This window comes from Salmo salar, chromosome ssa25, assembly GCF_905237065.1.
Source record: "Salmo salar chromosome ssa25, Ssal_v3.1, whole genome shotgun sequence".
NCBI lineage: Eukaryota > Metazoa > Chordata > Actinopteri > Salmoniformes > Salmonidae > Salmo > Salmo salar.
The window spans coordinates 16,023,751-16,045,977 of record NC_059466.1 but is presented as its reverse complement, the minus strand read 5'-3'; the positions used below and the strand labels follow the sequence as shown (position 1 = coordinate 16,045,977).

Sequence of the window (22,227 nt, the reverse complement as noted above, 5' to 3'; positions counted from 1 at the left end):
TAGTTCCAATGACTGCCCTTAGAGAGGGATAGCGCTTTGTGGAGAAGGAGAGGAGTACGTCGTGGGCGGAGGAGGTATAGAGAGTAGGAGAGGGGGGGAGTGGAAGGCAGGGGAGGCTGGAATGGCTGGAATGGAATCAGTAGAACGGAGTCAAACGTGGTTTCCATATGTTAGATGTGTTTGATACCGTTCCATTAATTCCATTCCAGACATTACAATGAGCCCGTCCAACTATAGCTCCTCCCACCAGTAGAGTAGGAGAGGAGGGAGGGGTGCAGAAGGGTGGAAGCAGTCTGTCTCAAATGGTGCTGGGTCATTATCCTACACTCTCAGAAAAAAGGGTTCCGAAAGGGTTCTTCGGCTGTCCCCATAGGAAAACCCTTATTGGTTCCAGGTAGAACCCGTTTTGGTTCTAAGTAGAACCTTCTGCGATCCATGCAACCAAAAGGGTTCTACCTGGAACCAAAAAGGTTATTTCAAAGGGTTCTCCTATGGGGCCAGCCGGTGAAGATTTTAGGTTCTAGATGGCACTTTTTTTTTCTAAGAGTGTAGACAGGGTGGGACTGTTACTATAAACACTGGAATAACTGTGCTACGTTCTGCTCCGGTGAAAACCAGTCAGAATGCAGCCTGGCTAAACGGCCCCACTCCCTTCCTCTCTGCCACGCTTCAGTCGTCTTAGGAGTTTTCTAATAGGAGTTGTGGCTTTAAACTGCACTCCCTGACATCCCTTTGTGCCTCTAAATGAGGAAGGTTTTCCTCTATAAAGGCAGGGCTGCTATTTGGGGTTGCTTTGGTGTTGGCTGTGTTTGTTCCCCTGGGATTGGAAAAGAAGTAGTGGGTGAAAAACAGCCAGATGACTGACTCAGACGGAGACTTGAAAGACTTGTCGTGGAGGAATGGACCTCCTAGGTCAGCCGGGCTACCAGTAGATCAGCTTCAAAGAGCGCTGTGCCATCGACAGTCCCCACGGTGACGCTGGTAATTCAGAACAAAGTCACAGGGACAGACCCGTCCCCCCTGTCTGTCTGACCCTCAGTGTCCCTACCCCCGGGCCTCCGTAGAGGGAGGGGGATGCTTTGAGCAATCATCTGGAAACTGGGAGTGAAAGGAGAGGGAGTGGTGGCACGTTAGTCAACCAGGATATGACTTCTATGAAGCCACCCACTATCCATCAAGTCAGTCAAACTACACTCAGTCACTACTGCAAATGTCACTGTTGTTTGTCTGTGCCATTCCTCCTAAACCACTAAGTCCTAGAGGGATGATGAGATCCAGTCCTGAATGTGCTCTCATGCTCGTTGGTCCTTGATTAGACTTGCAGATGGAGTTTGCTGAGGGGATTTCCAGTGAAATGTCATCAGAATGAGTCTTTGAAACCAGGGGGGGGGACAATATCATCCTTAGTCCAAGTACACATTGCTCATTGAATGGTTGAGCTAGTGAATGCCAGCCCGCCCACCTTACAGTCAAAAGACAATCGCTACTGCACCATGTATTTCTGGAACTTACCATGTATGTTTCTATGTCTTTTACAGCAAAGAGCCTCTGGCAAGGTGGTGTTTGACCTGGTGTGTACCCACCTGAACCTCGTTGAAGGGGACTACTTCAGCCTAGAGTACCAAGACCACCACAAGATGATGGTGAGGGAAGAAAAAAAGCACAGGGGTTGTTTCCCGACTGGGCGTTAGGATGTATCTTCTTTATGTCTTAAGTGTAGAAGCTTTAAATTCATATCTCTATGCCGACTAAGGCACGTTTTGTTTTCCTTCTCTTCACAGGTTTGGCTAGACCTTCTTAAGCCAATAGTCAAGCAGCTGAGACGTAAGTACCCAGACTTCATTACACGCTTTCACACGGCGAACAATGGACAGTTCAGTCTTAATTTGCTTCAACTGACACTGTTGTTGTTGCTGCTAACAGAAGAAAAATGAATCAAGCCAAAACACGGAAACATTAAATGTCTTTTGAAAGAAGGAGACAGCTAGGAGAATGAATTTAGTTGTGGCGTCTCAAAACCATGTCTCATCCGAGCAAATGTAATCACACACAGAGACCATCTTTCTTCCAGTCGGAGGCTCTGCTGTTAAACTTTTACATCTCCAGTCATAAAACATTCATGAAGTCTTATAAAAGACTGGTTTGCTCATCTACAAATGAGGACGTGGTGCGCAAGAGCCAAAACACTTCTTCCTTGCTATGATCGGTGTGAGAGAACCCAGATTCAGGTCTGAGTGAAATAGAGTATAGGAAGGAATGATAGAGATTCTAATTCCTAATTCTATGATAGGAATCTCCCTCATTTTAGAATGTGTAAATTTGTATTGTCTTGGTTGTGACTCTTCTTCTTTAACCATGCCATCATCTCACACCCACAGGGCCCAAGCACACAGTCCTGCGTTTTGTGGTGAAGTTTTTCCCCCCTGACCACACCCAACTACTGGAGGAACTGACTAGGTAAGACTAAACAGGAAGAAGCCTATTAAACCACAGGAGATTTAACAAGCAACATACCAGCCGCCATTTCAGAGGAACCTTCAGTCTGCGAAGCTCGGCTATAAGATTTCCTCATCTACAGGTGCTTAATAATTGGAATTTGTATTCAGCTGACGAGCTGTCAGTGCATGAAGTCGTACAGGGCTGACTGCACAGCACACAGCAGGCCATCAGCAGGCATATTATGCAGTCTTTCCATTAGAGTAAGTCATTCTCGGGTCAGATCTGTGTGTGGAAACGACTGCGATGTCACAGAATATAACTGCTAATTCAGAAAGTGACTAATGTGTTCCAGCCTCCCAGCAGATTTATTTTCTGCCTCGGACATATAATTCATGCCGTCCGTGTTTTAAACCTGCCAGGTTTTTGAATGTAGCACCTTCAAATGGTGCTGGTTATTTCCATTGGACTAATGTTTTTCTGATGTATATTTTCTCGTTATGTCATAATTCCTTGACCCTACAGAAGGTTACAGTTGATATTGGATGGGTAACTAAAGACCGTTATCCATAGATAAGATCGTTGCTCTGCAGTCCAATTGTCTTCGTTAAATGCAGTTTTTGGGGGTTTGTACTGTACACCCCTATGATGTAATCGTAAGGGGTCAGTCAACAGTCAGTACTTCTGGGTGTGGTGACATGTATGTGCCAAGAAGCTGTCTTTCTGAACCTGTTGCATTATAGATTGTATTTGGCAAGCTGGGATCACCTCCAAGTGGTTCCTTTTGAGGTTGCTTCCTCCTGCGTTGTCGTCTGACAGGTTTTGTGATGTTAACCACACACAGCCAGCCATCCTGTTGACTCTGTTCTAACCTGTCTCTTTGTGCCGTCTTGTTCAGGTACCTCTTCGCCCTGCAGATCAAGCATGACCTTGCCTGTGGACGCCTGGCCTGCAATGACAGTAGCGCAGCCCTGCTGGTCTCCCATATTATCCAGTGTACGTCTCTCTGTTACTTTATGGCTTAGTGGATCACAGGGCCAATAGAGAAGATAGATGTGTAGGGAAACACGTTATGTTGCTCGTGCCGTCTTCAAACTGTGCCGACCAGGATGTGTTGCAGCATCCCAAATTTGACAATCAGTGTGTTGCCATGGATACCTTTTTATAGTCTTCGTCTGCAATGAAATCTGGATAGACGGACGGCTTCAGAATAACCAAACGTGTCAGTACCCTTCCCAGAAAACATCCGTTCCTCAGCCTGCCAGGATTCTAATGCTAGAGGGAGCTGTCAAAGTGGGATTCTAGAGGCAAGAGAGACAGATGAGGATGTATTCCAATTCATTCTATTCTCATCTATTCTATTTAGGGATGTAAGCGAATGATCCAAATGATCAACCTGCGGTGGCACAGATACACACTGCACACAATGTATTACAATGTCATAACGTGAACCCTTTGTCCTCCAGCTGAGATTGGGGACTTTGAGGAGAGCCAGAGTCGGCAGCACCTCCTCAACAACAACTACATTCCAGACCAGGTGGCTCTGATCGACAAGATCATGGAGTTCCACTCAAAGAATGTGTGAGTAACTCCTCTGTTACTGGTTTGTCTGCTCTGGAACCAGAGTTGTATGCAGGCATTATTCAGGTCCACTCTGAACAGGAAAAGGTCGTAAAAGACCCTTATACTTTCCAAGGCAACGTTTAATACGCAGATGACACAGTCGGGAAAGTCGCCACTGAATGAATAGAGTGCTTTGTTCCAGTGTGTTAACTGACATGGCATTCTTCGTCATGTTTAGACAAGGCAAAGCCCCCTGGGCTGGTTGAGTGGTTAGGGCCTGGAGGTGAATGTGTGTCTGCTTTATTAGCAACCCTGCTCAGGTCCCCAGAAAAGTTCTGGAATCTACCCGGATCACAGCCTAATGAGCAACACACCGCACCAGACTTCAGCATGGAAAACAGCTAACAACTTTGGATTTCCATTGTTATATCTCTCCTGTCTAGTCAGCTGACAGGTTGGCACAAGGGAAATGGTTGCTTGAACTCACTCACTGTAGCTTCTCCTACTCCCAGTATTTTTTTCTCCTATAATCTCTTTCCTAATTGGATAGTTCTGTACTCCTGGGAGAACACACGGTGGAAGGCTTCCGTATCCCACAATCCCCTCAGTGTCCTCATCATTGCAGCTGGCTGGCTCTAAACATGTGCCAGGAGGACATGGTCAGCCCTTCCCTCACCCCCCCCCAGTCCTCCACGCTACACTGGTGTCACGGCGGAGATGGGCGATCACCAGGCAGCTGACAAGATGAAAGGAGCTCCGTTAGATTTGACTGTCCTCCCTGACTTGTTCTTTTTTTTTCTGTCTTTTCAGCTGATAACACTAACCACAGTTCTCCTGGCAGGGAGCCATGGCTAGAGTTAAATCTCAAATTAACTACAGCACACAGGAAACAGGAAAGCTTTTTCACAGATAAGAATTAGGGAAATGAGGTACTATGCAACTTCGTTTCTACCCAGAACTCGGTGGTGTGTGGTGTCAGCTGAATGTGGGAACACAGATTGGCTTGTGGCTTGGTCTCTCACCACAATTACAGAACATATAGGAATATGTATTTGATGGTAGATATTATTCCGATTTAAAGTACAGTTCTTGGTTTAGAGCAGCCAGGTTCAGAAGCCCAAAATGGATGTAAAATGTAACTGTTTGTTGACCCCTGGAATTCTGACACATCCCACCTCAACGCCACCTTGCCGTGATTGTGAAACTTATAAGAGACTTGTGTGAGACTGCGTCAAAAGTAGGGCACTATAAAGGGAATAGAGTGACATTTGGGACATATCCTTGGAGGCCTATGAGACTTACATGAGACTTGACGCAGGCTGCTGTCTGTGTGCTTGTAGGGGTCAGACGCCAGCAGAGTCGGACTACCAGCTGCTGGAGGTGGCACGCAGGCTGGAGCTGTACGGAGTGAGACTGCATCCTGCCAAGGACCGCGAGGGCAGCAAGCTGAGCCTGGCCGTGGCGCACACTGGTGTCCTGGTCTTTCAGGTGACCGACACTACTTTACAGGTCAACACCGAGTAGAGCTGGATGGAGTTAGAGGATTTGTAGACTGCTGTTTATAATTAGAAACTTACAGGATGTTTGATCAAATGTTTGATGTGGATGGTGTAATAGCAAATTGGTAGTTTAAATGATTAACCAGCTTGGTTATGCCACACTTGCTTGCAGCTGTTCTGCTTTTCAATTGCTCTTTGAAGTGGAATTGAGTTGGCAGGCTTTTGACATGTGACAGTTTCTCTGTTCACAAATCTATTGGGATTAAGAGCTAGCTAGTTCTATTTGAGGAATGTGGAGCTGATGTTTGATGGCAGGATTAGGAAAACGAACCGGCTGATTTTTATTGCATGTCACACGCCATGTTAAACCATTGTGTGAACTTATACATCGGCTGCAGGGACACACCAAGATCAATGCCTTCAACTGGTCCAAAGTGCGCAAATTGAGCTTCAAAAGGAAGCGGTTTCTCATCAAGCTCAGACCAGACCTGAACGTAAGTCATCTGGCCATAGACTATAAGAATTTCAAATAATAATCATTACCAATGCCTAAGGGCGTTCAGCCCTGAGTTTTTCCATTGATGTGTGTTACATCTATATCTGTCCCACCCTGCAGCAGAGCTCTTACCAGGACACTCTCGAGTTCCTGATGGGTAGCCGGGACTGCTGTAAAGTCTTCTGGAAGATCTGTGTGGAATACCACGCCTTCTTCCGCCTCTTCGAGGAGCCCAAACCCAAGCCCAAGCCTGTCCTCTTCACCCGAGGCTCCTCCTTCAGATTCAGGTAGACAAGCTGGCCCCTCGAGGGCCCCTGGGGCCACACAATAATAAAACAGTCTCTCAGGACACAGGATAGAGCAGGTTTGATGAAGAACCAGTCAGTACCTCAGTCTGAATCTCATTTACTAACTGTCACCCGGACAAAGCTGCACCAGCTCTGCTGTAAGTTCACTGACCTCAATCATCTCCCTTGCTACTTTTCTCACTGCAGCGGTCGGACCCAGAAGCAGGTGATTGATTACGTGAAGGATTCTGAGTTTAAGAAGATTCCCTTTGAAAGGTAAAGACTTAGGGCTCTATTTTTGGTTGACGTTAAGCCAGCGCGATTGTCAATTCTTCTATTTTCATACCCTAGTGCCAGGATTGGTAATTTACTTGTCTTATATGAGCTCGCTTGCGCTGATGTGGGATGGGTGGCAATATCGGAGGTGTGTCCTTAAAAACGTGCGCTGAAGTGCCAATTTCAGTATGCGCCGGTGGGGATATTTCAGAAACAATTATACAAAACCAATCAATCGAATGTTATATATACACTACCGTTCAAAGGTTTGGGGTCACAAATGACTATTGTAGCTGGAAACGGCAGATTTTGTATGGAATATCTACATAGGCGCACAGATGCCCATTATCAGCAACGATCAGTCCTGTGTTCCAATGGCACGTTGTGTTAGCTAATCTAAGTTTATCATTTTAAAAGGCTAATTGATCATTAGAAAACCTTTTTGAAATTGTTAGCACAGCTGAAAATTGTTTTTTTTATTAAAGAAGCAATAAAACTGGCCTTTAGACTAGTTGAGTATCTGGAGCATCAGCATTTGTGGGTTTGATTACAGGCTCAAAATGGCCAGAAACAAAGCACTTTCTTCTGAAATTCGTCAGTCTATTCTTGTTCTGAGAAATGAAGGCTATTCCATGCGAGAAATTGCCAAAAAGCTGAAGATCCCGTACTACTCCCTTCACAGAACAGCGCAAACTCGCTCTAACCAGAATAGAAAGAGGAGTGGGAGGACCCGGTGCACAACTGAGCAAGAGGACAAGTACATTAGTGTCTAGTTTGAGAAACAGACACCACACAAGTCCTCAACTGGCAGCTTCATTAAATAGTACCCGCAAAACACCAGTCTCAACGTCAATGGTGAAGAGGCGACTCCGGGATGCTGGGCTTCTAGGATGCTGCAAAGAAAAAGCCATATCTCAGACTTGCCAATAAAAATAAAAGATTAAGATGGGCAAAAGAACACAGACACTGGACAAAGGAACTCTTCCTAGAAGGCCAGCATCCCTGAGTCGCCTCTTCGCTGTTGACTTTGAGACTGTTGTTTTGGAATCGGTACATCGACGCATCGAAAAATCTCTTCCCAACTATTTTGCAATTTATATGGCACAGCCGTCAATCTTTTTGTCCTTAAATGAACCACACATGTGGAGATCATCCAGTCACCTACTCTGCGTCTCACAAAGACACGGCGGCTGGAACCAAAATCCCAAATTTGGACTCCTCAGACAAAAGGACAGATTTCCACCGATCTAATGTCCATTGCTCGTGTTTCTTGGCCCAAGCAAGTCTCTACTTATTATTGGTGGCCTTTAGCAGCAATTCGACCATGAATGCCTGATTTCACAAAGTCTCCTCTGAACAGTTGATGTTGTTGTGTCTGTTACTTGATCTCTGAAGCATTTATTTGGGCTGCAGTTTCTGAGGCTGGTAACTATAATTAACTTATCCTCTGCAGCAGAGGTAACTCTGGGTCTTCCTTTCCTGTGGCGGTCCTCGTGAAAGCCAGTTTCATCATAGCGCTTGATGGTTTTTGCGACTGCACTTGAAGAAACTTTCAAAGTTCTTGACATTTTACAGATTGACTGACCTTCATATGTTAAAGTAATGATGGACTGTCGTTTCTCTTTGCTTATTTGAGCTGTTCTTGCCATAATATGGACTTGGTGTTTTACCAAATAGGGCTATCTTCTGTATACCACCCCTATCTACCTTGTCACCACACAAGCGTTTGGCTCAAACACATTAAGAAGGAAAGGTATTCCACAAATTAACTTTTAACAAGGCAAACCTGTTAATTGAAATTCATTCGAGGTGACTACCTCATGAGGCTGGTTGAGAGAAAGCCAAGAGTGTGCAAAGCTATCGTCAAGGAAAAGGGTGGCTGCTTTGAAGAATCTCAAATATAAAATATATTTTGATTTGTATAATACTTTTTTGGTTACTACATGATTCCATATGTGTTATTTCATAGTTTTGTTGTCTTCACCATTATTCTACAATGTAGAAAATAGTAAAAAATAAAAAACCCATGAATTAGTAGTGTCCAAAACTTTAACTGGACTGTATATATATTTAAAATAATAAAATAAAAATTATGCCGACAATTACATCAATAGAAGCCGCAATGTTGAAGCTGATAACAAAAATAAAAGAAGAATATCCTGTTTCACTTGATTTAAAAACCAAGCATACCCCTTCTCCTCATCACCAAAGCTTTATTAAAATATCAAGTTTGGCAGCAGCAAAACAGTGAGTGGAAATCCCCTTTTATCCATATACAGTTGAAGTCGGAAGTTTACCGTCGTGGGACCCGTGATTAGATAACCCGGTGACACTCGTATTTAGAAACATTGAAGTTATTTTCCTGTAGCAACTGGCTTGTTTTTCGTTTGATTAAAAAAAGAACTCCTTTTAGTAGACTGCCCTTACCCTACGATAACGAAAGCTGGTTTAACAGCAGTGTGTCAGGTTTCATTCTCATCCTGGCCAATTTCTAGCCAAGGAGCCTATTCATAAAAGTTTTCTAAATGGTCTACTCGTGAGATTTTTGCTGACCTACGTTTTCAATGTTCACAAGTCACATCGGCCTACCTGCAGTGCATACTCCATTCGGTTTGCATCCATCCCCATTTCCAAAGAGCGCCTCTTGTCCAGTTAACAAAGACGCACTTCTCCAAACATAGGCTGTTCAAAATGTGCTGTCCTATAACGCCATATTAAAGCTAGGCTTAGGCTATATCTTGCTTATTGAGAACATGCCTCACAGAAACATGATCATTTATGGGAGTCTAGTATTTTGTTTTTGAGGAGAAGTGCCATGCGTAAAGACCTATACTAGTTGAAGCCAATTACAATGTTGGCTGTCAACATTCCAAACCTATTGAGCAAACACTGGATTTTAATTTTTTTTACTGTTGCTATCACTTGTTACTGTAGCCTGTGCTATTGAATAAACTGTAGTATCAATCCACAATGGACTAGGATGAGAATATTCCGTGCCCCCAGCCGAATGAACTGTCAATAACCTACAGAACTTGACGCGTATGCCGTATTAAGCTATGGAACGCCTTGATTGGCCAGTGAGTGGCCAAGCCCTCGTCACACCTACAACTTATTTATTCATCAAAACCCAGCCCTTTCGCACTACCGCCAGCTATTGCGCTCGTAATAACGGCTGTGAAAATAGCAAAAAAACTATTCTGACACACCCCCGGACCTACAATACATGTATAGCGCTACCGCCGGTGCTTAGATTTACCATTGGTTTGTTCAAATAGAGCCCTTTTTAATGGTGGTGTTTTTATATCTAGTTATACAGAGACCGGATGTGCGAAGGTTTGCCAGGTGTATAACATGTTCTCTCTCTGTCACCCTGTCTCCTCTTCAGGAAACACAGTAGGGTTCAGCACAGCAGCAGCCGCCTGTCTCCACTGCCTTCCCCGCACCGCCCTCAAGTGCCAAAAGAAGTCAGTGTCTCCTTAGAGGCTAGTGTACTAAATGGCACTTTGTGGAACCGTCTCTATCTGCTAGCCAACCCAGCATGTTTCCATCTAGGAAGATTAGAACATGAAAAATATACTGTGTAGAACAGTGTTAATAATTGAGTGGAATGAATAACTAACTAATCCATAACACAACAACTCTATTTCCTTGTTTAACTGTTAAATATAACCGTTAGCCCTCTCTTTCTCGCTCTTCTCCGTTCACCACAGAGTGTGAGCCGTGCTCCAGGAGACATAGTGGACTCTCCGCCCCGCCGTCACTGGAAGGAGTCCGTGTTGGTGAGCGCTGAAGACCCATCAGCCCTGCGGACCAGAGGCAGCCCCTCCAGCCAGAGGAATGGGGCAAACAGCGAGGACAGGCCAGGCCCCGGGGCAGAACCAGGCCCAGCCAGGCAGCCCCACCCAGAACATCTGAACACAGGTCCAGCCTCCCGGGGCGCTAAGGGCAGCAGCTCCTCCATCCCCTACATTGACTGCAGTGATATAGATAGTGAATACGACGTGGCCAAGGGCCGGGTTACCAGGTCTCACCCTAATGAGAGCTATGGGGAGGAGGCGGCGGGCCCCCGCCATGGCAGTATAAACGAGCGAGAACTCGCTCTGGGTAGGATGAGGTACATGGAGTCCCCTCCCTCCCCAAAACCTCCCCTCAATATGAGCCGTGCATTAGATGAGTCGGGAAACCTGGCGTTCTTCGGCGGTGGTCCGCCCCGTGGCCCCCTCCATAGCACTATGATGGAGGATTTGGGGGGCCGTGGTATTGGGGATCAGCGTAGCAGCAGCCCCCTGACGGTCCGCCATATGTTAGGCTCTAAGAGCACCACGTCAAGCCCCGTTATGAGCACCTTCCACCGGACAGGTTCGCTCAGCCACGCCGAGCAGAACGGCTACGGCTCCCGGCTCCCGCGCTGGGACGACCCGGGTCACGGGGGCTTTAATGCCCGGGGGGGCCCTGGGGGGCCCCGAGATGAGGGCCAGGCCCCGCCCCACTACGGCAGCTACTCACCCATCGTGGCCCGCTCGCCACACTTACAGAAGCTCCACAACATGCGTAACCGTTCCGACACTGACCCCTTCGTCCTGAGCCCGCAGCAGGCCACCTCCACGCCCTCCCACGATCCCCGACCTGTCGTCTCCCGCAACGAGCGCATGGCTGCTCTGGAGCGCCGCATGATGGCCAATGGCCTGTCTGCCCCCGGCCAGCCCAAGCCCAGCCCTTTACAGAAGCTGTACAGCCGCGGTGGCGTAGACCACATAGGGGCTGTTCAGATGATTGACGGCTCCACCAGCAGTGGCACCGAGTCCAGTGACTCGGAGACCGAGACCACCACGGGCAGCTCCAGCAGCCACCCGCTGACCTATGGTAACCCCATGGCCATGGGGGTCAACTCCTCCCCCATGCCCAGGAACAAATACTCCTTCGGTAGCCTCCAGCTGGATGAGGAGTTGGAGGAAGATGGCTGCCTTAATTTTAGTGACGAGGACGGGGCTCAGGTGTTCAGCTGTTAGGCTAGCCTTGAGAAAAGAAGTCCAGAGACCTGCCCTGTAGGCAGGGTAGGGTGGCTTTGGGTCTGAGAGGAGATGGGATGGTTAGCGTGGTAGATGGTGATAGCTATGCCAGTTTGTGTGGAGGGACAGATGTTGCTTAGGAGGGTTTAAGTCAAGGCACTACTAACCCCCTTCACACTCCTCTGTCGCTGTGCTCAGTATACAGTAGAGTACGCTCAACCATGAGCCAGCCTGACACTCTGTTTCCCATTGGGTTGCTCTGCCCTTTAACTGAGGGAGAGAGGGATGAAGGCTCTCTCTTTTCTCTTCTACCCTTAGGGAGTTAACCTTTCATGTCTTCTCAGATTGTATTGGTGTCTGCACACACCAGGTGGTTCTGAATTAGAGAGATTATCGTTTTCTAGTGCCAAGTCCTTTGAACAAACACTGCATGAATGAAATGCAGTGGTCGGTGAGGGTTTCAAACACCCCGATGCTCTGTAGCTTAACGTTTGGGATGAAGTCGAGGGAATTATTGTTTCACACTCCGTCTGCGGTGATGCATTGTAGGGTTTATTGATTGTCGGAGGGTTCTAATGCCGTCATGTGTCTTCATATAACACAGGGGTTGGCAACTCCAGTCCTCGGGGGGCCTGATTGGTGTCACAGTTTTGCCCCCAGCCCCAGCTGACACACCTGACTCCATTAATCAACTAATCCTGATTTTCAGTTTAGAACGCAGTTAGTTGAATCAGCGGTGTTTGCTAGGGATGTGGAGAGACGTGTGACACCACTCCAGCCCGAGGACTGGAGTCGCCCATCGCTGATATAACATCCATTCTGTAAATTGACAATATGTTGTTGTTTGATAGCATGTCGATGGGGGAGTTGGTTTACGTTTTATACGGTACTGTATATGCACTTGTATTGCTTTTGTAATCGATATGATTGTATCTGTAGACTTTTGTGATGGATTGGTTCGTGTTGAGTATACCGTGTCTAGAAATAGAGGAGACAGACAGGAAGTTTCCTGTAATGTTCTGTGTTAATGTTCTGTGTCTGGGATTAGTTGTTGATATTTAGGGGGTTGCTTAGGAGGGCACAATAGCATTGAGTATAGACGTGGGTTTTGCTTGTACTGTACATGCGGTCGATATCTAATTGGTGTCCGTAGTGAGAGAAGTAGGTCATGTCTTTGTTTGGTGCTGAGAAAGCTTCCAGTTCGCCTGCAGCACGTCCCAACTCCTCATTTCATATTCATTATGTTTACAGTAACCCTGTGTTCTGTACAAATGGCTCAATGGATTGAAATTCAGCCAACTACTGTTGACTGGTGTTTTATATATATATATATCTGCAAACAGAGCCACAATAATTTTTCATAGACGTAGTTTGTTCTGGGGAACATCCGTTTTAACGAAGGAACGTTATTTTAAAGACTTGACATACCAGCAGATATCTACACCCAGTTAGTACTACTGGACAGTGCTAGTACTAGTTGTCCAGAAAAGCATTTGTCTGTGGTTTTAGGCATGTTTTATTAGACCTAAGAGAGTGTGTGTGTGTGAGAGAGACCTCAGGTGTCGGTGGTATAATATGGCTCTGATGCCCACTGTTGGCATCTCTTCTTCTCCTTGTCTACCTAAACATCTCTTGTAAGCGTTCATTCTCTATTGTTCAGCGAACTCCAGGGGTATACTTATCTCACTGATTTGTTCTTTTCCCCCAGCATTGCAAAGGTAGCCATTTTTCCCTAACAAAATTACTCTGCACTTTTGTGTTTATTTGTTTTCTTGCTGTCCCCGATTTTTTTTTCTTTCTTTCGTTCTTTTGCTTCATTCTCCTTGTCATTTGTTTGCAGTGTATAATTTTGATTAAGGATTTATTGACCTTATATCACAATGTTTTTTTGTTTTTTTGTTTTTTTCGAATTTCCTTGTCCAATTTGAAACACTGTTCTGTTCTGTCAGCATGCAACACTTAAGGGGTTAAATCTCACCTTGTCTCTATTTCCCAGCTCTGGACGCATGTCAACCTGTTCCTGTACTGTCCTGATGTTTTTGCTGTTCTGTAACTGACTGTGTGAAGAGAAAAGGGGTTAAACCGGGTCTCCTTTACTGCAGTGGTCCCGGTAACTGTCAGCAGAGAGTACAGAGGACTAGAATGTAGGACTGGGGAATTGAGAAATGACAGGAACCAGGGAATAAGCGGGGAACATGGAGGCAGGTTTCAGTATGTGCTGTATGTTATGTGTCTGAAAGGCAATTTAAGGGCAGCGTCTCAAAGTCTCTCAGCTCATCCATCAATGCCGCGGGCTTCTGCTAGTCTAGGATCTTTGAGACGCTTTTAGCTTGGACTTCTTCCATGTGTACGTACTATTTATTATCTATTGTGCCGTTTTATGATATTGGTCCTATTTATTAACACGGTCCAAAATGAATATAAACTGTAAATAATAACACAATGTTTTTACCCGATTCATTGATGACTTCCAGGTTAAGTGTGAGAGGGAACAGTATGAGAGTAGTGCTGGTCACTGGATCACTGCAGGCAAGGAGAACCCTGTCAGGTACACCAAGCACTGTCTTATGGCTCTGTGGCGTTGGGCTGTTGCACACGGCTGATATTTCGGGTCATGATTTGTATACGACACCAACGCACTCACTACACCTACTCTATAGTAATATATTGTGTGCCAGGCTTCAACTCATGGCTCTATAGGCCAGGCTTGCGTGTGTGCTAGTCTCAGCCGCGCTTGGCTCCATTGCATGTCCAAGAAGCTAACCCAGGGCTCAGGCATGATGTTGATGCTTTCTTGCCCTGGCTGTTTCACGATGTATGTACCCTCACCTCACTCTCTCACTCCTACCTACTGTAACATTTCACCAGGCAGATATCACTCACACCAGACAAGCCAGTAGCACTTTCAGCAGCAAAGTATAATTTGATCCATCTGAGACGACAATGTGCATTACGTTACGACAATGTGCATTACGTTACGACAATGTGCATTACGTTACGACAATGTGCATTACGTTACGACAATGTGCATTACGTTACGATGATTACTGCTCACCCATTAAACTTCGATTTTTAAGTTCAATTTTACAACGAGTGGACACAAAATGCTTCTTCTGCAGATTGTGCTGCTCCTACGATTGACACAATTGATTTGTATAATATAGCTTGAGTGTACAATCGGTATGCTCCCTCTAAAGCAACTGACTGTCTTAATGAAGTATTAATAAAGTGGTATCCGTAGTAATACTGCAATAGAGAGATTATTCTGGGAAGCGCTTTGTGCACTGTGACACCTACAGGTACTATTAGACAGGTCCCAGAATATGCTTGTTGTAAATTCCAACTTGACTTGTTTCTCTTTCCCTCTTTCTCTCACTCACTCGCTCTCTTACTCACTTCCGTCACACACTGTTTGCTACGGTCTCGTGTTGATGTTGCTTCGACACTCACTGGGCTCTGATACTGATTTTTACCGGCTCTTCTCTTTCCCGGGGAGACTTTCTACACTTTTTAACCTTGTATACGGTTGTGCACTAGTGTCAATAAAGTTGACCTTTATGAAGTGGGACTCCGGAATCTTCTTTTATAAAGATCACCCCCCCCATCCCCCCCGACATTGTCTCGTGACCGTTTTTAGATGCTAGTCCCATCCTCCTGTGCTGTCGTAGATGTAGCATAGCTCTGTTAAATGTACGTGTGTGTTTATAGTGTGTTTTTTTTTTATATACACTCATTTGTGTGTGTCTCGTGGCTGTGTTTATGTAGTCCGTGTTTGGTATTCCCGTGGTGCTTGTTGTCACAGCTGTCCCCTCCATCGTAGAATGTAGTATCGTGGCGTCTGTAAGGTGTTCACCAGAGATGTTGCTGGTTTAATCATTGTTCTGTCCATGCCAACGTGGTGCTATCAGAGGACAGGAGACGGTAGTGGGCAAGTATGCAATCAAGTGTCCCTAGTGAACATCCTAGTGGCAGTGTAGTTGATTTAGGTAAGCGATTCCAGTCATTCATAATACTGTATTCAACCCAACAGCAGCGTAATCCTGACGGTATCATGCTGAAATGGCAGACATTACAGAGAGAGAAGAGCACTAGAGCTGTCTGGGCAGCAGAGTGAGTCATGGGTGACTCTTGTCTGGATGCAAGTAGCTACAGTAACTAGCTACAGTAACTAGCTACAGGCAAGGCACATCCCCCATTTTAGCTCTCATTATTATCCCTGGGACAATACTATAAGATGTATATGGCTGTAATTGAACTTGTTCACCTCTAACTCTTTCTCATTTCTCATCCCCCCTCTCCTTCGCTACAGCAGGAGTGGTGTCCAACAGCCCTCATCTCTCCGCCTCCTCCGGTAACTCCCAGGGCATGGTCAACGGTCAGAAGCCGGTCGAGCTCTGTGGTCACAGTCCGGACGGTCGGCAGCCCTCCCCCCTTACCAGCCCCCTGCTCAACGATGCCGGAAGCGTGCGCACCGACGATGAAGACGAGGTTCGGAGGAAGGTTTGTGGTCCAGAGAGGGCCCCTGTTAAAGGATTAGAACTAGAGAGGGATTGTTGTCAGTTGCTGTGTGGACGTCATTGTGGTTTTAAATCTCCAGTTAGCATAACCAGCTTCAAAGAGGCTACAGTCACATAGTACCTAAAATAGCCGAGGACCCAGATTACCTGGCCTAAATAACTACCCACAGGGACCAGTGCTGTGAACACTGTACAAAATGTGATGTGCCATAACTGGGCTACATGTCTTAACACTGGAATTGATGACACCAAATGTGAAGAAAATTACCCAAGACAGTCTACAGCTTACCGTGTTGTCTCTGCTCAGTTAAACACTCTGTCCTCTTCCTTTCACAGAGATTCCCCACCGACAAGGCCTACTTTATTGCCAAGGAGCTGCTGACCACAGAGAGGACCTATCTGAAGGACCTGGAGGTCGTGACTGTGGTAAGGTCCATCACCAGATAGATTCATCCGCTCTCTCAGGGACTCAACACTGATCTTTTGTTTATTTTCTCCCATGCTGTCCTCTGGGCAGAAAACATTGATTATTCCGGCTAGCTGCTTTACAAAAGAGCATATGGCAAACACACAGGGATCCATGCAGTGGTGGTGGGGGTGGGAGATGTTTTTTTGGCAGGTGGGGAAAATACTCTGAGAATGCTATGAAATGTATTCATCTGTTTATCTCACCCAAGGCTGTGAATATACAGTGCAATGAGATCCATGGCCTTGAATGTCCCTGCTTAACTTTGGGCTGACAACCTATTTTAGTAATTTCCTTTTGGCTCCCACCACCTCTGTACAGACAAACACATGGACGCCTTTTTGTTTGTCTCTCAAGGGAGACGCAAAAGAAAACAGGATATTAAAAGAAAGGCACATCTCCTTCCAGCGTATTGCAATCAGTGAAGGAGGAGGCTGTGAGTGTAGGTGTCACGTTTTATTAGTCGTATGCACGGGATACACATGGTATACACCATCCAACGAAATGGTTACTTGCAAGTTCCTTCTCCGCAATGAAACAGCAATACGAAATGATAAAAGATAAGGATATGAACATAAAGTAAATGGCTCTGTGGAATAAAATAAACGTTTTAGCATGAGTATAATACAGCAACAATTTATAGTCCAATATTTACACGTCTTTTGGGGAAGGGGGGGGGTTGGGCGGCAAGTGTTTTAGTTGTGCTGTATGTAGCAGTCAGTATTCACCCTGTGAACATCATCTGGTTGTAGTAGCGTTCACAGATGTGGAAACAGAGACTGCAGAACCACTCTCTTCTCTCGCTGTTTATTTGGGCCGCCGCCGCTTCTTGTCTTCTCTGATGTTTAGAGAAGCCTTTTACACTTCTCATAAACATTTGTCTTGGCTGCTCTTTCTCTTTCGGTCACTCTTTGTCTCTCTCTTCTCTCTCGTTCTCATTCTTTCTAGTTTTTTTTCCTCCCCCTTTCCACCCTCCCCCATTGGCTGGTGTTGTTAAGTCATCTGAGAAACATCTGCTGCCTGCTGTCTGCTTCCCAAGACCTTTCAGCAGCACCCTGCTTTACCTCCTCTAAACCCTGCTCCTCTCCTGTCTACACTGTCTTCATACAGTATTCACACCGCTTGACTTTTTCCACATTTTGTTGTCTTACAGCCTGATTTTAAAATGTATTAAATTGAGATTTTGTGTCACTGGCCTATGCACAAAACCACAAAAACCAGGGATGTTTTCCAATGTCTCACAAAGAAGGCCACCTATTGGTAGATGGGTAAAAAATTAAAACAATCTGACGTTGAATATCCTTTTGAGCGTAGTGAAGTTATTAATTACACTTTGGATGGTGTATCAATATACCCAGTCACCACAAAGATACAGGCGTCCTTCCTAACGTAGTTGCCGGAGAGAAAGGAAACCACTCGGGTATTTCACCATGAGGCCAATGGTGACTTTAAAGCAGAAAACTGAGGATGGATCAACAACATTGTAGTTACTCCACAATATTAACATAAATGACAGTGAAAAGAAGGAAGCCTGTACATAATAAAAAATATTCCAAATCATGAATCCTGTGCCATATAAATTGACTTTTTGTGCATTATGTTTGAGGCCAACACAACACATCACTGTGTACCACTCTTCATATTTTCAAGCATGGTGGTGGCTGCATCATGTTATGGGTATGCTTATCATAGGCAAGGACTAGGTCGTTTTTTGGGATAAAAATAAATGAAATGGAGCTAAGCACAGGCGCAAACCTGGTTGTCTGCTTTCCAACAGACAATGGGAGACAAATTCACCTTTCAGCAGGACAATTACCTAAAATTGAAGGCCAAATATACACTGCCTTCAAAAAGTATTCATGCCCCTTGACTTATTCCCCGTTTTGTTGTTACACCCTGAATTCAAAATGGATTAAATTATTTTTTCACATCCATCTACACACAATACCCCAAAATGAAAAAGTGAAAACATGTTTTAGACATTTTGTACACGTATTGAAAATAAAATACAGAAATATCTAATTTACATAAGTATTCACACCCCAGTCAAAGTGGAAGAATTTATATATATTTTTAAATGAATGGATGATAAAAAAACGAATATATCTTAATTCGATAAGTATTCCAACCCCCTGAATCAATACATGTTAGAATCACCTTTGGCAGTGATTACAGCTGTGAGTCTTTCTGGGTAAGTCTCTAAGAGACTGGATTGTACAATATTTGCCATTATTATTTTTTTTTAATTCTTCAAGCTCTGTCAAATTGGTTGTTGATCATTAAATATATATATATATATATATATATATATATATATATATATATATATGCCCATAGTGTTCTGGTCAAAAGTAATGCAAAAGTATTCACACCCCTTGACTTTATCCACATTTTGTTTTGTTACAAAGTGGGATTAAAATGGATTTAATTGACAACGATCTAGACAAAATACTCTAATGTCAAAGTGGAAGAATTTATATACATTTTTAAATGAATGGATGATAAAAAAACGAATATATCTTAATTTGATAAGTATTCAACCACATGTTAGAATACCCTTTGGCAGTGATTACAGCTGTGAGTCTTTCTTGGTAAGTCTCCAAAAGCTTATATATATATATATATATATATATATATATAGTGCACTATATTGGGAATAAGGTGTCATATGGGACGCACACCAGCTAAACCACCCCCCACCACGCCAAATCACATCAGGCTATAGCTTCCCTTTTAATCTGATCAGGTAGCCTTTAATGAAAGACTCCCCCTGGGTCTTGTCAGGAATGATGGGCTATTGATTCCTCCATTTCCTCCATTCATCTCCAGGTCGATTCCTCCATTCATCTACAGGTCATTAAAGGATTTGGTGGAAGTCATGAGGCCAATGTGATTGTTGCTAAACAACAGCACAGAGGTCTTCTGGCAGCAGCACATCAGGCAGATTCTAATGCAATCCAAGCAGATGGGCTCCTAATTCACCAGAAACACTGCATTTCACCTCATTAGATTGCAAGTCCTCTTTTGGCTACTGGCAATTGAGAATGTCATGATTTGCACAATAAAGAGTGTGCTCTAATGCAGAACTCTCTCTCTCTGTGTGTGTGTGTGTGTGTGTGTGTGTGTGTGTGTGTGTGTGTCATCCCAGTCTTTTCAGAACTTGGTGGGTAAAGATGAAGCTGCACCGGACTCCCTGAAGAGCACCATCTTCTCCAACTTTGACCCTCTGTACAAGTTCCAGTCCGGCTTCCTCAGAGAGGTGGAGCAGAGACTGGCTCTATGGTGAGATTGCATGAAAGGCCTTGTACCTCACTGGATGTGTATAATCCATCACAATGATACATCTCTTTTATTGTTCAGGTCATTTTTCTTAATGTCAGTGCACTTAGCCTCGTTTTGTGTAAGGTCCCCTTAGAATAAGAACACAGTTGGGGTTTGTCATTGTGAATTGGGCTCATTGATCCTGGGGCCTAGTCTTTGTCTAATGAGCGGTATTGACATTCAGTCTGGGAGGCCTCATCACAGAGACACACCTCCTCCCGTGGATGACCTGGGGAGCTGGGGTTTCTATGGCAACAGTTGCACTGCATCAAGCTACTTCTCCTAGCCTGTGGGTTTTTCCACTGTCTGCTCCTCTTAATGATGTGGTCCTTACATCAGAGCTCCCCCATGGTGGCACAGAGAGCCCTGGCTGGCAGACTGTCACTGCTACAGACTTCATACTGTAGTGATCAGCATCACATGTCCAGACTTACTACAAGACTGTTTTCTCTCAAAACATGGCCGACCTCTGGCGTGGCTAAAGCCCCAAAGGCAAATCAGCAGACCGAATACAGAGCACAGATACATGTAGCTGGCTATCTTGTTTTCCGTTTTACATATTCAAATGTAACGTAGGGTTGACTTATTTTAGCCCTGTGCTGACTGTTGACCTTTGATTTAGATCTGGTAGAGGGTTTTGTCAGTGAAGAGGGGTTGTATCTAATAGGCATAACATTCAAAATGTCCTCTTTGGGCTTGTACCACTCTCTCCATAACGTATTGGTCGATATGTTGAATGAACGAGCATGGAGAAAGGTCAGTCTGCATGGTGCTATGTCTGGCTGTCAACTGCAATTCATGCTCAAGGTAGACACCTGCTTGCGGTTTTCAGCGGTGCAGTCAAACGACACCCGTTTCACTTGAGCGCCATTTAAATCTCCTTGCATGAGTGTTGGAGCTCACATCAATATGAAATATGGCTTTAAGAGTCTTTAAGTGCTTCAAATTCCTCTGCTGTCCACAGCAGAAATCTCTCAGCACACACCCTGGCATGAAACTGTTCCAGAGAAATGAAGTTGCTAGTGTTTTATTTATTTTTATAGGGAAGGGCGCTCCAATGCCCACATCAAAGGAGATTACCAGCGCATCGGTGACGTCATGCTGAAGAATCTACAGGGCTTAAAGGTATTGGCAGCTTTTTCTTGCACTTTATATCAAATTGGCTTTGTATCTGCACCATGACCAATGTATGCTGACTTGTACAAACTGTCGTACCTGGCTCCAGGGGCGTTGTTCTGCGGCTCACCTTGTGCTCCCTGTAGCCTGGGTGTGTGTGTGTGTGTGTGTGTGTGTGTGTGTGTGTGTGTGTGTGTGTGTGTGTGTGTGTGTGTGTGTGTGTGTGCGCACAAATGGCCAATAAAGATCTATTCTACTCAACCCTACTCTATTCTAGCCGCTGACCGCCCACCTCCAGAAGCACTCGGAGGCCCTGGTGGAGCTGGAGAAGGCGTGCCGGGGCTCCCGGCGGCTGGAGGTGCTGGTCCGGGACTTTGAGCTGCAGAAGGTGTGCTACATCCCCCTCAACGTGTTCATCCTCAGGCCCCTGCACCGCCTCTTGCATTACAAGCAGATCCTGGAGCGCCTCTGCAAACACTACCCCCCCACACACGTGGATTTCAGGGACTGCAGAGGTAACTGTTACTGTTCTGTAGCCGTCAGGGGCTCTCTGAGGCCGGGCTAGCTTAGAGAGCCCCCCCTGGTGCCGTTGAGGTTTATGACATCACATACTGAGCGTTGCTGTGTCCTCTCCCGTAGCCGCGCTGGCGGACGTGTCAGAGGTGGTGGCCCAGCTCCACGGCAGCATGATCAAGATGGAGAACTTCCAGAAGCTTCTGGAGCTTAAGAAGGATTTGATTGGTATCGACAGTCTAGTCACTCCAGGGCGGGTGAGTTCAAGTAGAGATCTGGATGCGTCCCTGAAGGCACCCTATTCCCTATATAGTGCAAAAGCAGTGCACTATGTAAGGAATAGGGTGCCATTTTGGACGCAATCCATTATCAAAATTTTTTGTATGTGAGAGTAGCCAGTTTGAAAAATGAATTAGTTTTTATCAGTTTTTATCTTTCCCTGAGATGTTGTGCTGGAATTTGTTGTGATTGGTGTTTTTCAGGAGTTCATCCGGTTAGGCTGTCTCAGCAAGCTGTCTGGAAAAGGCCTCCAGCAACGAATGTTTTTCCTGGTAATGTCTGCGATGCATCTGAGATGTCATCCTGAATGAGTTATTAAACAGATTATTCAGTCGAGTGATCTCACAAGATAGACGGCTATGGAAAGTAGAGCCCCGTGTTTAACCTCTTCGGTATGAATGACTGTACAAAATGCCTCAAAGACGACGGCTTCCTTGTCTTTCTACGCA

At 45.3% G+C, this 22,227-nt stretch overlaps 1 protein-coding gene across 8 annotated transcripts in view; it reads left to right on the top strand.

The window, feature by feature from the left end:
* The window catches only part of LOC106586263 (FERM, ARHGEF and pleckstrin domain-containing protein 1), a 74,113-nt gene that overhangs the window by 44,097 nt on the left and 7,789 nt on the right, over positions 1-22,227 (top strand). Inside the window, exons 3-20 of one of the 8 annotated variants that reach the window (XM_014173359.2) lie at positions 1,539-1,643; positions 1,782-1,824; positions 2,379-2,457; positions 3,335-3,432; positions 3,903-4,017; positions 5,340-5,487; positions 5,897-5,992; positions 6,118-6,281; positions 6,489-6,557; positions 9,943-10,039; positions 10,268-10,478; positions 15,876-16,066; positions 16,420-16,509; positions 19,698-19,831; positions 20,914-20,995; positions 21,264-21,501; positions 21,626-21,756; positions 21,982-22,050. In XM_014173359.2, the coding sequence (XP_014028834.1) occupies positions 1,539-1,643; positions 1,782-1,824; positions 2,379-2,457; positions 3,335-3,432; positions 3,903-4,017; positions 5,340-5,487; positions 5,897-5,992; positions 6,118-6,281; positions 6,489-6,557; positions 9,943-10,039; positions 10,268-10,478; positions 15,876-16,066; positions 16,420-16,509; positions 19,698-19,831; positions 20,914-20,995; positions 21,264-21,501; positions 21,626-21,756; positions 21,982-22,050 (2,160 nt within the window). Of the gene's footprint in view, positions 1-1,538; positions 1,644-1,781; positions 1,825-2,378; positions 2,458-3,334; positions 3,433-3,902; positions 4,018-5,339; positions 5,488-5,896; positions 5,993-6,114; positions 6,282-6,488; positions 6,558-9,942; positions 10,040-10,267; positions 10,479-15,875; positions 16,067-16,419; positions 16,510-19,697; positions 19,832-20,913; positions 20,996-21,263; positions 21,502-21,625; positions 21,757-21,981; positions 22,051-22,227 lie in introns of all 8 variants that reach the window. The other 7 variants (XM_014173363.2, XM_045707766.1, XM_014173362.2 and 4 more) reach the window with 7 other exon arrangements.